Source organism: Cavia porcellus, unplaced genomic scaffold (genome assembly GCF_034190915.1).
Source record: "Cavia porcellus strain 051 isolate PalLab524CR breed Dunkin Hartley unplaced genomic scaffold, mCavPor4.1 scaffold_1, whole genome shotgun sequence".
In the NCBI taxonomy this organism is placed as follows: domain Eukaryota; kingdom Metazoa; phylum Chordata; class Mammalia; order Rodentia; family Caviidae; genus Cavia; species Cavia porcellus.
Window position 1 is genome coordinate 136,700,328 of NW_026947484.1, and position 13,983 is coordinate 136,714,310.

General features: G+C 44.1%; 1 protein-coding gene across 1 annotated transcript in view; it reads left to right on the plus strand.

Moving 5' to 3' along the window:
• Positions 1-13,983, plus strand: part of Atp1a1 (ATPase Na+/K+ transporting subunit alpha 1) — a gene marked incomplete at its 3' end in the record, with an annotated part of 51,964 nt that overhangs the window by 13,053 nt on the left and 24,928 nt on the right. The window contains 15 exon segments of the mRNA NM_001173048.1: positions 58-192; positions 393-510; positions 959-1,227; positions 1,704-1,902; positions 2,153-2,262; positions 3,771-3,905; positions 4,581-4,773; positions 6,039-6,214; positions 6,684-6,820; positions 7,505-7,655; positions 8,228-8,396; positions 8,529-8,683; positions 8,906-9,029; positions 10,283-10,428; positions 10,549-10,638. Of these exon segments, the coding sequence (NP_001166519.1) occupies positions 58-192; positions 393-510; positions 959-1,227; positions 1,704-1,902; positions 2,153-2,262; positions 3,771-3,905; positions 4,581-4,773; positions 6,039-6,214; positions 6,684-6,820; positions 7,505-7,655; positions 8,228-8,396; positions 8,529-8,683; positions 8,906-9,029; positions 10,283-10,428; positions 10,549-10,638 (2,307 nt within the window).

Below are 13,983 nucleotides of genomic sequence, written 5' to 3' on the forward strand. Positions count from 1 at the left end.
ATTGGTCACTACCTTTTCCTTGCTAGTATTTAATGGTATAAATTGTTCCTTCCAAAGCAAGCTCTCGTGATTCGAAATGGTGAGAAAATGAGCATAAATGCAGAGGACGTTGTAGTTGGGGATCTGGTGGAAGTAAAAGGAGGAGACCGAATCCCTGCTGATCTCAGAATCATATCTGCAAATGGCTGCAAGGTAGATCTTTGGGTTTTTTTTTGGGGGGGGGGAGTGTTTGTTTGTTTTTCCTCCCAGTGCTGGGGATCAAATCCAGGGCCTTGCACATTAGCTGTGTAACCTCTTATAGCCAGCTGTGCTCCTTGGGCAGGTTGAATTGTGAGCACAGGAGCTCATGAGGAAGCCATTGCATTCACATGACTCTTTTATTTTTCTCACAGGTGGATAACTCCTCCCTCACTGGTGAATCAGAACCCCAAACTAGGTCTCCAGATTTCACAAATGAAAATCCCTTAGAGACCAGAAACATTGCCTTTTTTTCAACCAATTGTGTTGAAGGTAAACCATTTTAAGCAACTCTGATGGATGACATGGTATTTATTGTGGGTGTTAACAAAAAAAAAAAAAAAAAAAAAAAAAAAAAAAAAAAAGAGCAGAGACAGAGATTTTTTTTTGTTTTCTCCATTTCGTCAGCACCAAGCAGAGGTCATTCCGTTGGCTGACAGGTAATGCCCAGTGGCTGGTCTGAGTCCTCACTACACCCCCACAGTGCCTCTCTTACTGACAGCGCCTATCCAGCATAGATATTTGGGCTGCTGCCCTGCAGTGGGTAGAAATCTCTTTGCCAAAGACTGTGGTTTAAAACAAACAACAAATATAGCCAAGGAACTAGTCCTTTACAAATGCGTTTTGTCCCTTTTTGAAACCATGCTACATGCACATTCTGTGGGTTTTTTCTGATTGGGTACAACTTGATACAGTTTCGTGTCCCCTATGTTTTCTTAAGGCACTGCTCGTGGCATTGTTGTGTACACTGGGGACCGCACTGTGATGGGAAGAATTGCTACCCTGGCTTCTGGACTAGAAGGAGGCCAGACACCCATTGCTGCAGAAATTGAACATTTTATCCACATAATCACGGGTGTGGCTGTGTTCTTGGGTGTTTCCTTCTTCATCCTCTCGCTGATCCTCGAGTACACCTGGCTTGAAGCAGTCATCTTCCTCATTGGCATCATCGTAGCCAATGTGCCGGAAGGTTTGCTGGCCACCGTCACGGTAAGAGACACGGGGAAGGTGGTGGTCACCCTCGGCAGGTCAGCTGGCATGGGTAAAGGACTCTCCATTAGCCTCTCCTGAGAGGCTGCCACTTTAGTCATTCATGTTGCTGTATAGTTTTGTTTTGTTTTTTGTTTTCCCATGCCATGTTACATGGTGAGCTTTGAATAAACCTCAGCATGTTTATTCAGAAACCTTAAGACATTTTATTCTTAGATTATCACATACATTACCCACAAGATTATAATGGAGAAAGAATAGTGGACTAGTTGTGAATAGAATGTGATAAATTTTGGTGGGTGTTTTGTTTTTTAATCCATCGCTTTTTTGTTGTAGGGGGCTCATATATATGTTACCATTATGTTTTCAGAAGAAGATAGAGACATAACTTTGGATAAATTTCTCCCATGTGAGGATGTAGCTAGCATTGGTATAGACTTCCTGGTTGAATAATGTTGTTTTTAATGACTCTTTAGGTGTGTCTGACGCTTACTGCCAAACGCATGGCAAGGAAGAACTGCTTGGTGAAGAATTTAGAAGCTGTGGAGACTTTGGGGTCCACATCTACCATCTGCTCAGATAAAACTGGAACTCTGACTCAGAACCGAATGACAGTGGCCCACATGTGGTTTGACAATCAAATCCATGAAGCTGATACAACAGAGAATCAGAGTGGTAAGCCCAGGGATGCCTCTCTAGTGCTGCCTACTCATGTTGCTGGCAGTTTTTTAATTTTTATCATTTGACTGAGAGATTTTTTTGTGTGTATCAGAAAAGTTATTATGATGGAAAGATGTCTAAAAAACCAGTTACATTAACTAGGAAGCAACATATACCAAGTTGTCAGGTTTTTATGGGGTTTTTAATAAGAAAGCTATGATTGTATAGACTGTCATTTTCCTGTTGTTTTCTTGCTTTCTGTTAGGTGTCTCCTTCGACAAGACCTCAGCTACCTGGCTTGCTCTGTCCAGAATTGCAGGTCTTTGTAACAGGGCAGTGTTTCAGGCTAACCAGGAAAATGTACCTATTCTTAAGGTAATGCTTGGGAGTTACTGTTTTCTCGTAGGTTGCTTGGGGAGTGGGTGGGGACACCACAGCCGAATGCCATGGGAATGTGCTTTTTAAGTAGCACTTTGCCTTTGTGTGATCTGTCTGTGTGGTACGTATGCCTGGAGATGTGAAATCCCTTCAGTGCCCAATAGTCTGTGCTGGTTAGAAAAAGAAGATATAATAAAAATTGAGGGCTTAGCTTTAGTGACTCAATAATCGTATTTGAATATTAGGATACACCAGATTCCAGTAAATCACTTAAGCCATTTACTTTCTTAAAATAGCTTGACTACTCTTACTTGTTCTTAGCTTGTTTACTAATGATGCAGGAATAAGATCAGGGGAACAATAAGCTCAGCCTTATGGAATTCTCGCGCAGTTTGAAATGACCAAGATTTTCCTGCATTGCCCTAGTTCAGATGCAATCTCAGAGATCATGAGTTGCAGAGTCCTCAAGAGGACAAAGAGCCATGTGAGACTGGGAGTTGCTTGTGGCGGTTCTCAGTATAATTTTGCCAAAGCAAGTATGGCTTACAAGTCACTGAGAGGGCTTCTGTTTTGACCATGGGCTCGATTATTCCTTAAAAAGATTTTCTTGGCATTCAGTTATTTAAGGATGATGTTGTTTGGACATGCCTGCCTCATAGTTTATCCTCACCTTAAAGTGGGAATTTTCTAGGCTTTAAGCATTGAGGTGTGGAAGTCTCAAGTTTTTCTTGATTTAGAAATTCCAGAAGAGTGGCAAAAGATTTATTCTAAGTATTGGCAGAATTGAGTTATATCAGTAACTTCATTACCGCCCAAAATTTAAAAGGTGGGATAGGGAAGTGCTGCAGCCCTATTCTTTTTTAATAGCTGGCTATTCTGGAAAGTGATCCTCTCTTATGTTTCTCACTAAATGTGACCACCTTTCTTTTTACTCAGGATTGCTCCACTCTGAGCTTTCATTTGCTCATCTGAATGTGCAGCCTTGCAAGTTCTAGGACGTTTTCCTGTATAAAAGTTGTTTATAACTAGTAGTGTTTTTCAATAAGTCAGAGTGTCAGTATTAGTTTATATCAAGTTCTTTACTTTGCTTTTGATACGGTTTGTACCTAGTCCTGAGACCCTAAGCCATTTTCCTTTAAATTCTTGGACTATGAGAGGTGTTACAAGTGTTTACCTCTTCCTTGGTACTTTCAGGGTCATAACCAAAGTGAAGCACTTCAAAATAGCACTGACCTTTTGACTTTCATTAGGGTAGGGGGAAGCTAGAAATAAAGTAGGTTGGGCGTGTACGTTAGGGTAGCTACGTGACAGCGTTGTGCACCCTCTGAGGCGCCGTGAACAGCAGAGCTGTGGGTTCCAAGGCCTCCCAGTGGTGCTGCTTCCCCTCCTCTATTCTCTCCCATCTCTGCCAAGATTGGAATACATTCTGTTATTTTCCCTGTTTCTCAGTGATGCCCCAGGGAAGCCTTTTTGGAGGAACTAACATATGATTTCTCTGTTCACAGCGGGCAGTTGCAGGAGATGCCTCTGAGTCAGCACTGTTGAAATGCATTGAGCTCTGCTGCGGCTCTGTGAATGAGATGAGAGACAGATATGCTAAGATTGTCGAGATTCCGTTCAACTCCACTAACAAGTATCAGGTGGCTGAGGGCACTCTTGGAGGGAAATACAGCGAGAAACATAGGCGATAGAAGAAGAAATACCTTCCCTTCTGGGGCTTTACAAAGTTTAACTTTAAATTTTACCCTGTAAAGCCCTCAACTGTTTGAACATCAATAGTATAAATGAGATCTCTTCCAAAATATTGCTCCCTTTTGAATATCTGTGGATGGTTTGATATGGGGAAATAGGAGCAGGTGTGTGTATACAGGTGTGTACCAATCCCTTCGTCCCCAGAGTTCCTTTAGGAGAATCTTCTATGTAAACATATGCATGTAAAAGTATTTATGTTCATGTAGAGTACTGTGACTTACTTATGAACTTTTTCTTTTGTCTTTTTGAGATAGGGTCTAGCTATTCAATGCAGGTTGGCCTTGAACTCACTTTATAGCTCAGGCTGACCTTGAACTTGCAGCAATCCTCCTGCCTTATCCACCCAAGTTCTGGGATTATAGGCATGAGCCACCACACCTGACCTCATAGTGCTCATTTTTTCTGTAGTATTCAAAGTATGTCATGAAGTATAAGATACTTCAAATTTCAGAAAGGAGATGGTGGTTTATTTTGTAACAAATACTAAATAGTGAAGCCTGGTTTTCCTGCATGGACTGTCACAGGCAGCCATCTGATGTTTCCTTTTGAAATATCCTCCACAGTTGTCCATTCATAAGAACCCCAACACGAATGAGCCACGACACTTGTTGGTGATGAAGGGTGCTCCTGAAAGGATCCTGGACCGCTGCAGCTCCATCCTCCTCCATGGCAAGGAACAGCCCCTGGACGAGGAGCTGAAGGATGCATTTCAGAATGCCTATCTGGAGCTGGGTGGCCTTGGAGAGCGAGTGCTGGGTACGTAGACAGCTTGATGACAGAAAGCCTGGGTGCATCTCTGCTAGCACCCTGCCGCATGGACAGGCACAGTGACTGTGTTAACTATAACTTGGGGCCTGTTGACCACCTTGAGTTTTCTCTGGGGCAGTCCTGATTCTCCTTGTATGGTTTTGAAAACAGCAAGCGCTGGAGCAAAGGCCAGTGTATTGGGCTGTGGGAAACAGTCCGGTGGGTTGCTCATCCTTAGACCTGTGGCCTTAATGTTTGTCTTTTTTAATATGAGGAAAGAGATGCTTATCATCTTAGCCTGTTGCTGTGGCCATGCCACCTTAAAATGGTTGCACATTGCCATGGGAACAGACTAGATTAGCAGTGAGTGTTTAGGCTAGGTGTTATCCTTTCTAATCTAATAGCTATTGAGGCTTAAAAGTTTACCCACTATCCAATGTATTTGTTAAGTGGTATTTAGAATATTTTGTAGGTAATCAGATGCAAACTCATTACGTATGGAGCTCTTATTCTCCTTAGGCTGGATACCTTAGAACTGATTGTCTGGTCTCTCCTCATTCACATCCCTGCCCACATAAGCATGGTGTCTGCCTCACGTGTCTGAGAGACCGGTCTTTCAGAGTGGCCAGCGTGACTCCCCAGCCTGTGCTCAGTATAATGTATTTCAATTAGATGAGCAGATATGGCCTCCGTTTTTCCAGCAAGAGTAGCCAGCACTGATATTTAAGTGCTTCGCTAAATCTAAATAGCTTACTGTATCAGTGGTAGCTCTTAAAATCCTGATGTGCTGTTGCTCAAAATTACCATGCCAGTCTTTTCCACATTAAATATCCCTATTCCTTGGTAGAGGATTGTTTCTGGATTTTCTTTCTTTTTTTTTCTTTCTCGCTAATACTGTATTTCTGAGTGTTAAAATATTCATTATGTTACCAAACTAGATTTTAAGAAATACTGTAAACTGTCAGGTGCTATAGCACGTGCCTGTGATCCCAGTTACCCAAGGCCAAGGCAGGAGAATCACAAGTTAGAGGCCAGACTGGCCACTTGGTAAGATCCTAGCTCCAAATAAAATCTGAAAAAAGAAGGTGGTTGATTTGACTGACCAGTATAAGTCAGTGGTAGAGCACCTCTGGGTTCAGATCCTTAATACAGAAAAGAAAAACCTGAGGTAAATATCCAGCAGAAGATGGGCCTCAAGGACTACAATAGACCTGTCGTGGACTTTGTACTCTGAAGTACTGGAAATTCTCACAGGCCCTCTACCTTCCCTGCAGGTTTCTGCCACCTTCTTCTGCCAGATGAACAGTTTCCCGAAGGGTTCCAGTTTGACACTGATGAAGTGAATTTCCCCCTGGATAACCTCTGCTTTGTTGGACTCATCTCCATGATCGACCCCCCTCGAGCGGCCGTTCCTGATGCCGTGGGCAAATGTCGAAGCGCTGGAATTAAGGTAGCGCCCAGCTGCCTCCCTGGCTTTGCGTTCTTGTTATATGTTACTGTTTCTCAGAATTGGGCCAGTTTGAAAATGTTAACTAGCAATCTCTTGCTTCTTTACAGTCTCACCAGCATTAGGTTTGTGTCTGTTTTTTGTTTTATTCTTTTGCTAATCTTAGTAAAGTTGAGTATTCTTATGTGACTGTAAATACAAAAATAGATGTTGCGTATGCAGTGTGATATGCCCATGTGCCAAGATAAATCTAAATATTGACTTTGTGTTTCTTTTCTGGGAATTCGTTTGTTTTACATTTTTTGTAATTGCAAATGAATACTTTCTTGGCTCTATATTTGCATTTTTTTCTTTTGGTATTTCAAGCTAATGGACCTTTAATACTATGTTTACTCTTATCTACTCACCTGGAGTAAAACTTTTCCGTTTTCCACTTGGAAGTCACATTCAGTAAATGATCCTGTTTTTTCAGGTCATCATGGTCACGGGCGACCATCCAATCACAGCGAAAGCCATTGCCAAAGGTGTGGGCATCATCTCAGAGGGCAATGAGACTGTAGAAGACATTGCTGCCCGCCTCAACATCCCAGTGAGCCAGGTGAACCCGAGGTAAGGCAGGAAGTTCAGACCCTCCGAACTAGTAACGTCATGTGATAAATTCCTTCATCTAAGTTCTCTACCAGTTTTATGCTGATAACCACTCTGCTGCCTAGCACTTAATACCTTGATGATAATCAAATCAAATAAAAAATGGACAGTTAGCTAAACAGTTCATGCCAAAAAGGGGAAAATTGGCAATATATTAAAATTAAAAGGAGTTTTTTTGTTTGTTTGTTCATTTTGTTTTGTTTTTTGGTACCAGGGATCGAACTCATGACCTAGCACTTGCCAGGCAGAGGCTTATGCCGCTGAGCTAAATCTCTGGTCCCAAGAAGTTTTATATTTCTTTTGTTAAGTTTTAGGGCCACTTCACTCTACTTGGGAGAAAGGGAGGTTTGGTTTTTCATCAGCTCTGCTACTTTCTAAAATTTGCTCATAGTGTTTTAATGTGTCTGGCAAAGCTGGAGAAAGGAAGATAACAGGCCTATCCCACAGGTAGTTGTGAGCCTTGAACACAATAACCTATGTGAAAATGCCTTGTAGCATGTAAAGCACTACACAGAAAATAGCTCTCAGATAGGAGGAAACTTGCTTCTCTGTGTTCTGTTTAGAACATGTTTGCGGTCTGTCATCTGTCTAGGTGATCACGCTGGTGAAGTGATAACCTTACTATGTTTTTGGTCCTAATTCTAGAGATGCCAAGGCCTGTGTCTTACACGGCAGTGATCTGAAGGACATGACCTCAGAGCAACTGGATGACATTTTGAAGCACCACACTGAGATTGTGTTTGCCAGAACATCCCCTCAGCAGAAGCTTATCATTGTGGAAGGCTGCCAGAGACAGGTCAGTGAGTGGAGACTGGGCTGCCTGGGCACTGGTGGCCTTTGTGCCTGGGGCTCCAGTGAACGTGAAGCAGCAGTGGAAGCCTACGCAGCTTCATCACCCTCAGTGTGTTTGTTAGGAGGGGACACAGGAAGGAGGGTGACTTGTTGTTCAGTGTCTCAGAAGCACTTGACAGTATAGGTCCCTAGGGTGGCCGAGAGCCCGCACCTCAGGTTAGGGGTGTGGAATAACAGTATGGGATCACAGTGTCTGTAGGGGAGATGAGGATGGCTGGGAGTTTCTGTCCCACCTTGAGAAGGAGGGTGTACATAGAAGAACAGGATTTCCCAGAATGCCACTCAACCACCGTCATTGTTCTAAGTGACCCCCATTAATATTTGTGGGAAGACATTTGTTGTCTTCTTCTGCCATTTGGTGGAGAACTTTAGCTGAAATGCCCCTGAAACTCCATCTAGACTCCCTGGGCAAGAGCAACTCCCATGGCCATGCCCATTGGAGGCACATGTCTCTTTATTTCCATCTCTTGAAGTAACGGGTTTTATTAACCCATCTCCCTTTGATTTTCTGGATAGGGTGCTATTGTAGCCGTGACTGGTGATGGTGTCAATGACTCTCCAGCTTTGAAGAAAGCAGACATTGGGGTTGCTATGGGGATTGCTGGCTCTGATGTGTCTAAACAAGCTGCTGACATGATTCTTTTGGATGACAACTTTGCCTCAATTGTGACTGGAGTAGAAGAAGGTGAGAATGGGATTTGAAATGTCCATTAAAAACTTGTCCAGATAACTGCAGTCAGCATCCACTTCTGTACCCCCTGGATATGTTCAGTTTCTACTCCTTAAGAAGTACCAATAATAATTCTTGTTTTCCTAGGTCGTCTGATCTTTGATAACTTGAAGAAATCCATTGCCTATACCCTAACTAGTAACATTCCAGAGATCACCCCCTTCCTGATATTTATTATTGCAAACATTCCACTACCACTGGGGACCGTCACAATCCTCTGCATTGATTTAGGTACTGACATGGTAAGTGGACAGCAGCACTCACACCTTGTTCCCTCCCCTGAGGCTGGGGCTGGTGTTGTGAAGAATTCTCTTCCCTTTTGTAATTTGGCTTTAAGGGGGGAGGTGGGACTATAGTATTGTCTCATGAAATAAAAAACAGATTTTTTAAAAAGAGGGCAAGAATTTTGAACATCCATGATGCCATGTTGTTTGTTTTACTTTTAAAGTCTGTTCTCTCCACAGGTCCCTGCCATCTCACTGGCATATGAGCAAGCTGAGAGTGACATCATGAAGAGACAACCCAGAAACCCCAAAACTGACAAGCTCGTGAATGAGCGGTTGATCAGCATGGCCTATGGACAGATTGGTAAGCCACCATGTGGGCCATGAGCTGGCACATTTAGAGGATCTATAGTGCTATGTCTGCCTTGATTGCATGGGTTTCTGAGACTTCAAATGCACTGTGGAAAAATTACCTTCCGTGTACCATGATCTGTTTTTGGTACTATACTACTTTAGTATGATCACCCTATGACTGGACTCAGCTTTGCCTGAGGAACTTCTGTTCCTCACCTCTGCAAAGTCCCGAGCATAGAGCTAAGGAGCTTTGTTTATTAGTTCATCAAAGGTGGCTCACCTTGGCATGTACACACTGTCACTAATTTGATTGGAGAATTAAACCCTGAAGAAATTTGTGGATTTGACTGTTGGGTCAGTAGATCACACCAAATGATGGTCTTGTGCTACACTCCCATCTCATGTTTGATGTCTGCTCTGAAAGTTGAGTGTGCCTGGCTAATAGGAAGTCTAGAAAGGAGTCAAAATTTCATCCTTAAATCCTTTGCCTGACCTCCTTCAGGGGAAGGAGGGAAGCCACTGTAAGCACTGATTTCTGCCCTTGTGTTGTATTAATAGAACAAACTGAGTGAAGTAGACCAGTTTAGCACCTCGTGGAAATTATGCCCACTGAGCAACAGGCTGGTGGCCTATGCTGACCTCCTCTGGGAGAATCTAAGTTTGACATGAGATGGCCAGGCCTCAAGATGCATAGGCTAAGATCCTGTCCTGAGAAAGTTAGGGTGCTATCATTGGGTTGAATGATGGGAAAAAAGTCTTGATAGTGCAGGGAAAAGTGTTGGGTTAGAAGGTGCCACAACAGATGATAAAATGATAATGCGTAAACATTTTGAATGGTGGAAGAGGAAGCTGGTTTTCTCTGAGGGTTATACTTTGTTAGAAGCATATGTTAAGAGAAGTGGGGGTTTTTCAAACAAGGCCTATGTGTCATTTTTTTTTAAGCTGTAAAAAGTAATTCTAAGGGCCAGGGGTTTAGCTCAGAAGCTCACATGCGCATGCCTAGCAAGCAGGAGGCTGTAAGTTCAATCCTTTCACCAAAAAGAAAAAGTGATTCTAAAGTAGAAGGGACGTTGAGTTCAGAATGCACCCAGGATCTTCTGTCTGAACTCTCCCAAGTCCATAAATGACCAGGTATTTGCCCTGTGCCTTCCCCAACCAGTGATAAAGACCACCCTCACTCTAGCTGTTACAGTGATTAGATGAGGCTGTGGAGATGGCCTTGCATGAGATTGTAGTATTGAGGTGGCTTTTCCAATGTCTTAGGTATGATCCAGGCCCTGGGGGGCTTCTTCACTTACTTTGTGATTCTGGCTGAGAATGGCTTCCTTCCAATTCACCTGTTGGGCCTCCGTGTGGACTGGGATGACCGCTGGATCAATGATATGGAAGACAGCTACGGGCAGCAATGGGTGAGTGAGGGCTTCTTGGCTGACTAAGGCTCTGGTCCTGAAGTGCCAGGAGATTGGCCACAGTGCCGTTCGCCGTGAGCCTGAAGAGCTGAGGTTTATGTGTGTATCTTTGCATTACAGACCTACGAGCAGAGGAAAATCGTGGAGTTCACCTGCCACACAGCCTTCTTCGTCAGTATTGTGGTGGTGCAGTGGGCTGACTTGATCATCTGTAAGACCAGGAGGAATTCAGTCTTCCAGCAGGGGATGAAGTGAGTGATGAAGGTCATGCCAAGGGCGCTGACTCAAAAGGAGCTTTGTAAATCCTTTGCTGAAAGCCCAAGAAGGCATTGATCTGCCATTTAACACGTAGCATTAGAAGATAAAATTGTGTTTGCACCTTTGAAGATTTTTCTCTCTTGACTTTTAGGAACAAGATCTTAATATTTGGCCTCTTTGAAGAGACCGCCCTTGCTGCTTTCCTTTCCTACTGTCCTGGAATGGGTGTTGCCCTTCGGATGTATCCCCTCAAGTAAGTAAAGAGAAGAGGTATGGAAGTACAGTAGGATATGTTGCTCTTTCCCCTCCTGATGTTCAGGAATACAGATTCAGAATTTTGAGTGTCATGTACACAGTCCTGTGGATTACAGAGTTAGGAAACCTTGTCCTTGTCCATAAATCAGACTAGTGTGACTACTGCTCACACTTGGAATTTGGGCCCGGTGGAGCCCACATAAGTGTTTAGCTCCTTGGAACTGCTCACCAGTTCACCAGATTGAGGCCTCAAGTCCTCTAGCCATGGTCCAGCCATATTTAGAGGCCATCTGGGGCTGTCTTGGTGTTTAGGGACTAAAGCTCAAAATCTTGATTTACTTATTATAGTCACTACCCTATCACAGTCCTCACCTTTCCGAGGCTCTAAATACTCTGTTCCCACAAGAAGGTTGGAGAAGCAAATCTGAGGCCTCTTTTACTGTACTTTGGATAGAAAAAACCACTAGTCTACTCAGATCCAGAGTGGTCTTACATACAGCCAGTGACTGTGCACTCCGTTAAACCTGAATTTTCATAGACAGGGATCACTATAGCTCTGTGTCTGTATGAAACGTAAGTGTTTGGTGATATCTAGAAACTGATTGAGGTCAAAGAAGCGATCACCTGGTTAAAATACGCTAAGCCATGGAACATGGGACCCACATGACAAGTTCAAAGCCTGAGACTTTCAGTAGTCTTTTGCCTCTATCCTTGCTCAGATCTATTTGGACCATCAACTGACCTGTTAACCAGTGCATCTGCTTATTGATCGCAACCTTAAACTAAGCAAAACCGGTTGACCTCTTTCCTTCCCTGTGGGTTTGTGTAGATAGCTGTGGTGCAGTGAGACGTATCTAGGGTCTGTCTCACTGTTGTCCTAGCCTGTCTTTTACCCCACCCAACCCTGTGATGAGTTCAGTGTTCTCCCCTCTGCCTGTGTGCTTGGTAAGCATGCTCCCTTCCTTTCCCTGGACTCCTCCCTCTCTTTGTATCCTCATCGTCCGTCGGTGCAGATCTTGGAGTGCAGTGCGTTCCTGTGTGACCTTGTCCTCTTGGTCCTGGGTGGTTCCATCTCTTCTTTGAGGTGGTTGTTTTTTATTCCCCACTAGATTGTAATTGTTAAGGCTTGGGTCACAATGCCTTGTTTTCCCAATACCTTGGACAGAGCTGGCGTACATCACAGGCAAGATGTGCCAAGTTGAAGTCTATTGACTTTGCCCATTTTTTAGGGAGAGAGAGGCTGGGAAAGAACAGCTAAAAGTCTGAGTGAAAAATTCCCCTAAAAGGGGGTAGTGTCTAAGGACGTTGCCATTCTCTGGGCACATCAATTTGTTGTGGCCACTAGAGAACTTGTTCCTGACAGGTTTTACTCAGCTTTGGAAGGTGGTTTGGTTCCTCTGGTTTCTGAGTTAAATGAGGCAACCTTTTCCCTGTTATAGAGGATGCTTGGAAAGAAGAGAGACTACCAGAGCCTTCGAGGCTGGGAACTGAGAGGCAGCAGCTTCCTACGACCCACGAAGACCTCTGTCCTCTGGCTCAGGTTTTTTTCTGTCCTGCAGATCAGGGAGTCAGAACGTGCAATTGAGTGTCCCAAATTACCTTTCAGAGACCAAATTTAGGTGCATAAATTGATTTTGACCCACAGTTCTTTGTCTTCAAGTACCAAGACTTGAGAGAAATGCGCTCAGCAGCTTCTTAAGTACTTTAGAAAGGGAAGAAAGAAAACATGCAGCTTCTTAAGTACTTTAGAAAGGGAAGAAAGAAAACATCCAGTCGTCCGTTCTTGTCAGCAGCAAATGTTCTCAACTCACCGCTGACAGCCAGAGCTCCCCTTGTAGAGTGTGCAGGCCACTGTGTCTCCAGGCCCTGGCGCACGGCAGCAACTTGCCATTAGGTGATTTGATCTGTCCTGTTAGTAGCTCGGAGAGCAGTGACTGCCCTGGACCTGACTGCTGCCTTACCACAATTCTGTGATGTGAGGGTTTTCTTTCTTCCTTTGAATTGTGTTCACGTGTCTATAAATTGCTTCCTGATTCTCCCTGCAGGCCTACCTGGTGGTTCTGTGCCTTCCCCTATTCTCTGCTCATCTTCGTGTATGACGAAGTCAGGAAGCTCATCATCAGGCGGCGCCCAGGCGGTAATTCTTTTTTTTTTTTGTCTTTTTCCTTTTTTATCGGTACCGGGGATCGAACTCACGACTGCCTGCTCGCAAGGCAGGCGCTTATGCCGCTGAGCTAAATCTCCAGCCCCTCAGGCGGTAATTCTAGCATTTTAACTCTGGTTGGACGGGGAGCTGGTGGGACTGTGGGTCTCCTGACTCTGGTGGTTCTGAGCTCCCTTAGTGGTCAGTCCGATCCCTAAGGCCCACTGAATAGTCATATCTTCAGCCATGTGTGGGAGTCAATCAACTTATGTTACATTTTAAAGTACAAATTGAATATAATGTAGTGACAACCTTGCCAGAAACCTAAACCATCTTTCCAGGTAACAGTAGTCCTAACAAGAATTATGTAGCAACAGTTGAGAGGTCCCATACTGAATTTGACTGTATACCCTACCCACCCACCATCATCAGCTGGGTCCTCATCCTGTCTTTTCTTTCTCTTTCCACCTACAGGCTGGGTGGAGAAGGAAACCTACTACTAGTCTCCTGCCCTGCACGCCGCCGAGCATCATGCCACACACTCTGCATCCGCCCCCACCCCCCCTTTGTGTACTTCAGTCTCGGAGTTCAGAACTCTACCCTGGTAGGAAAGCGCCAGAGCATGTGGGGGAAGCCAGATGTCCTGGAATGAAGCATGTAGCTATAACTGGGGGTGGGTGGGGGGGCTGCCTGAAAACATCCATCTATGGGAATGACAGCAGGGGAAGGTTTTTATGTGCCTTTTTGTTTTTGTAAAAAAGGAAAATCTGGAAAGACTGAAAGAATACATTTTATATCTGGATTTTTACAAATAAAGATGGCTATTATAATGGAATTTGGTTTGGGTGCCAGTGTCTGTGATGAGCAGTAGGTCTCAGGTGTGGGGCCCCAGCCTAGTG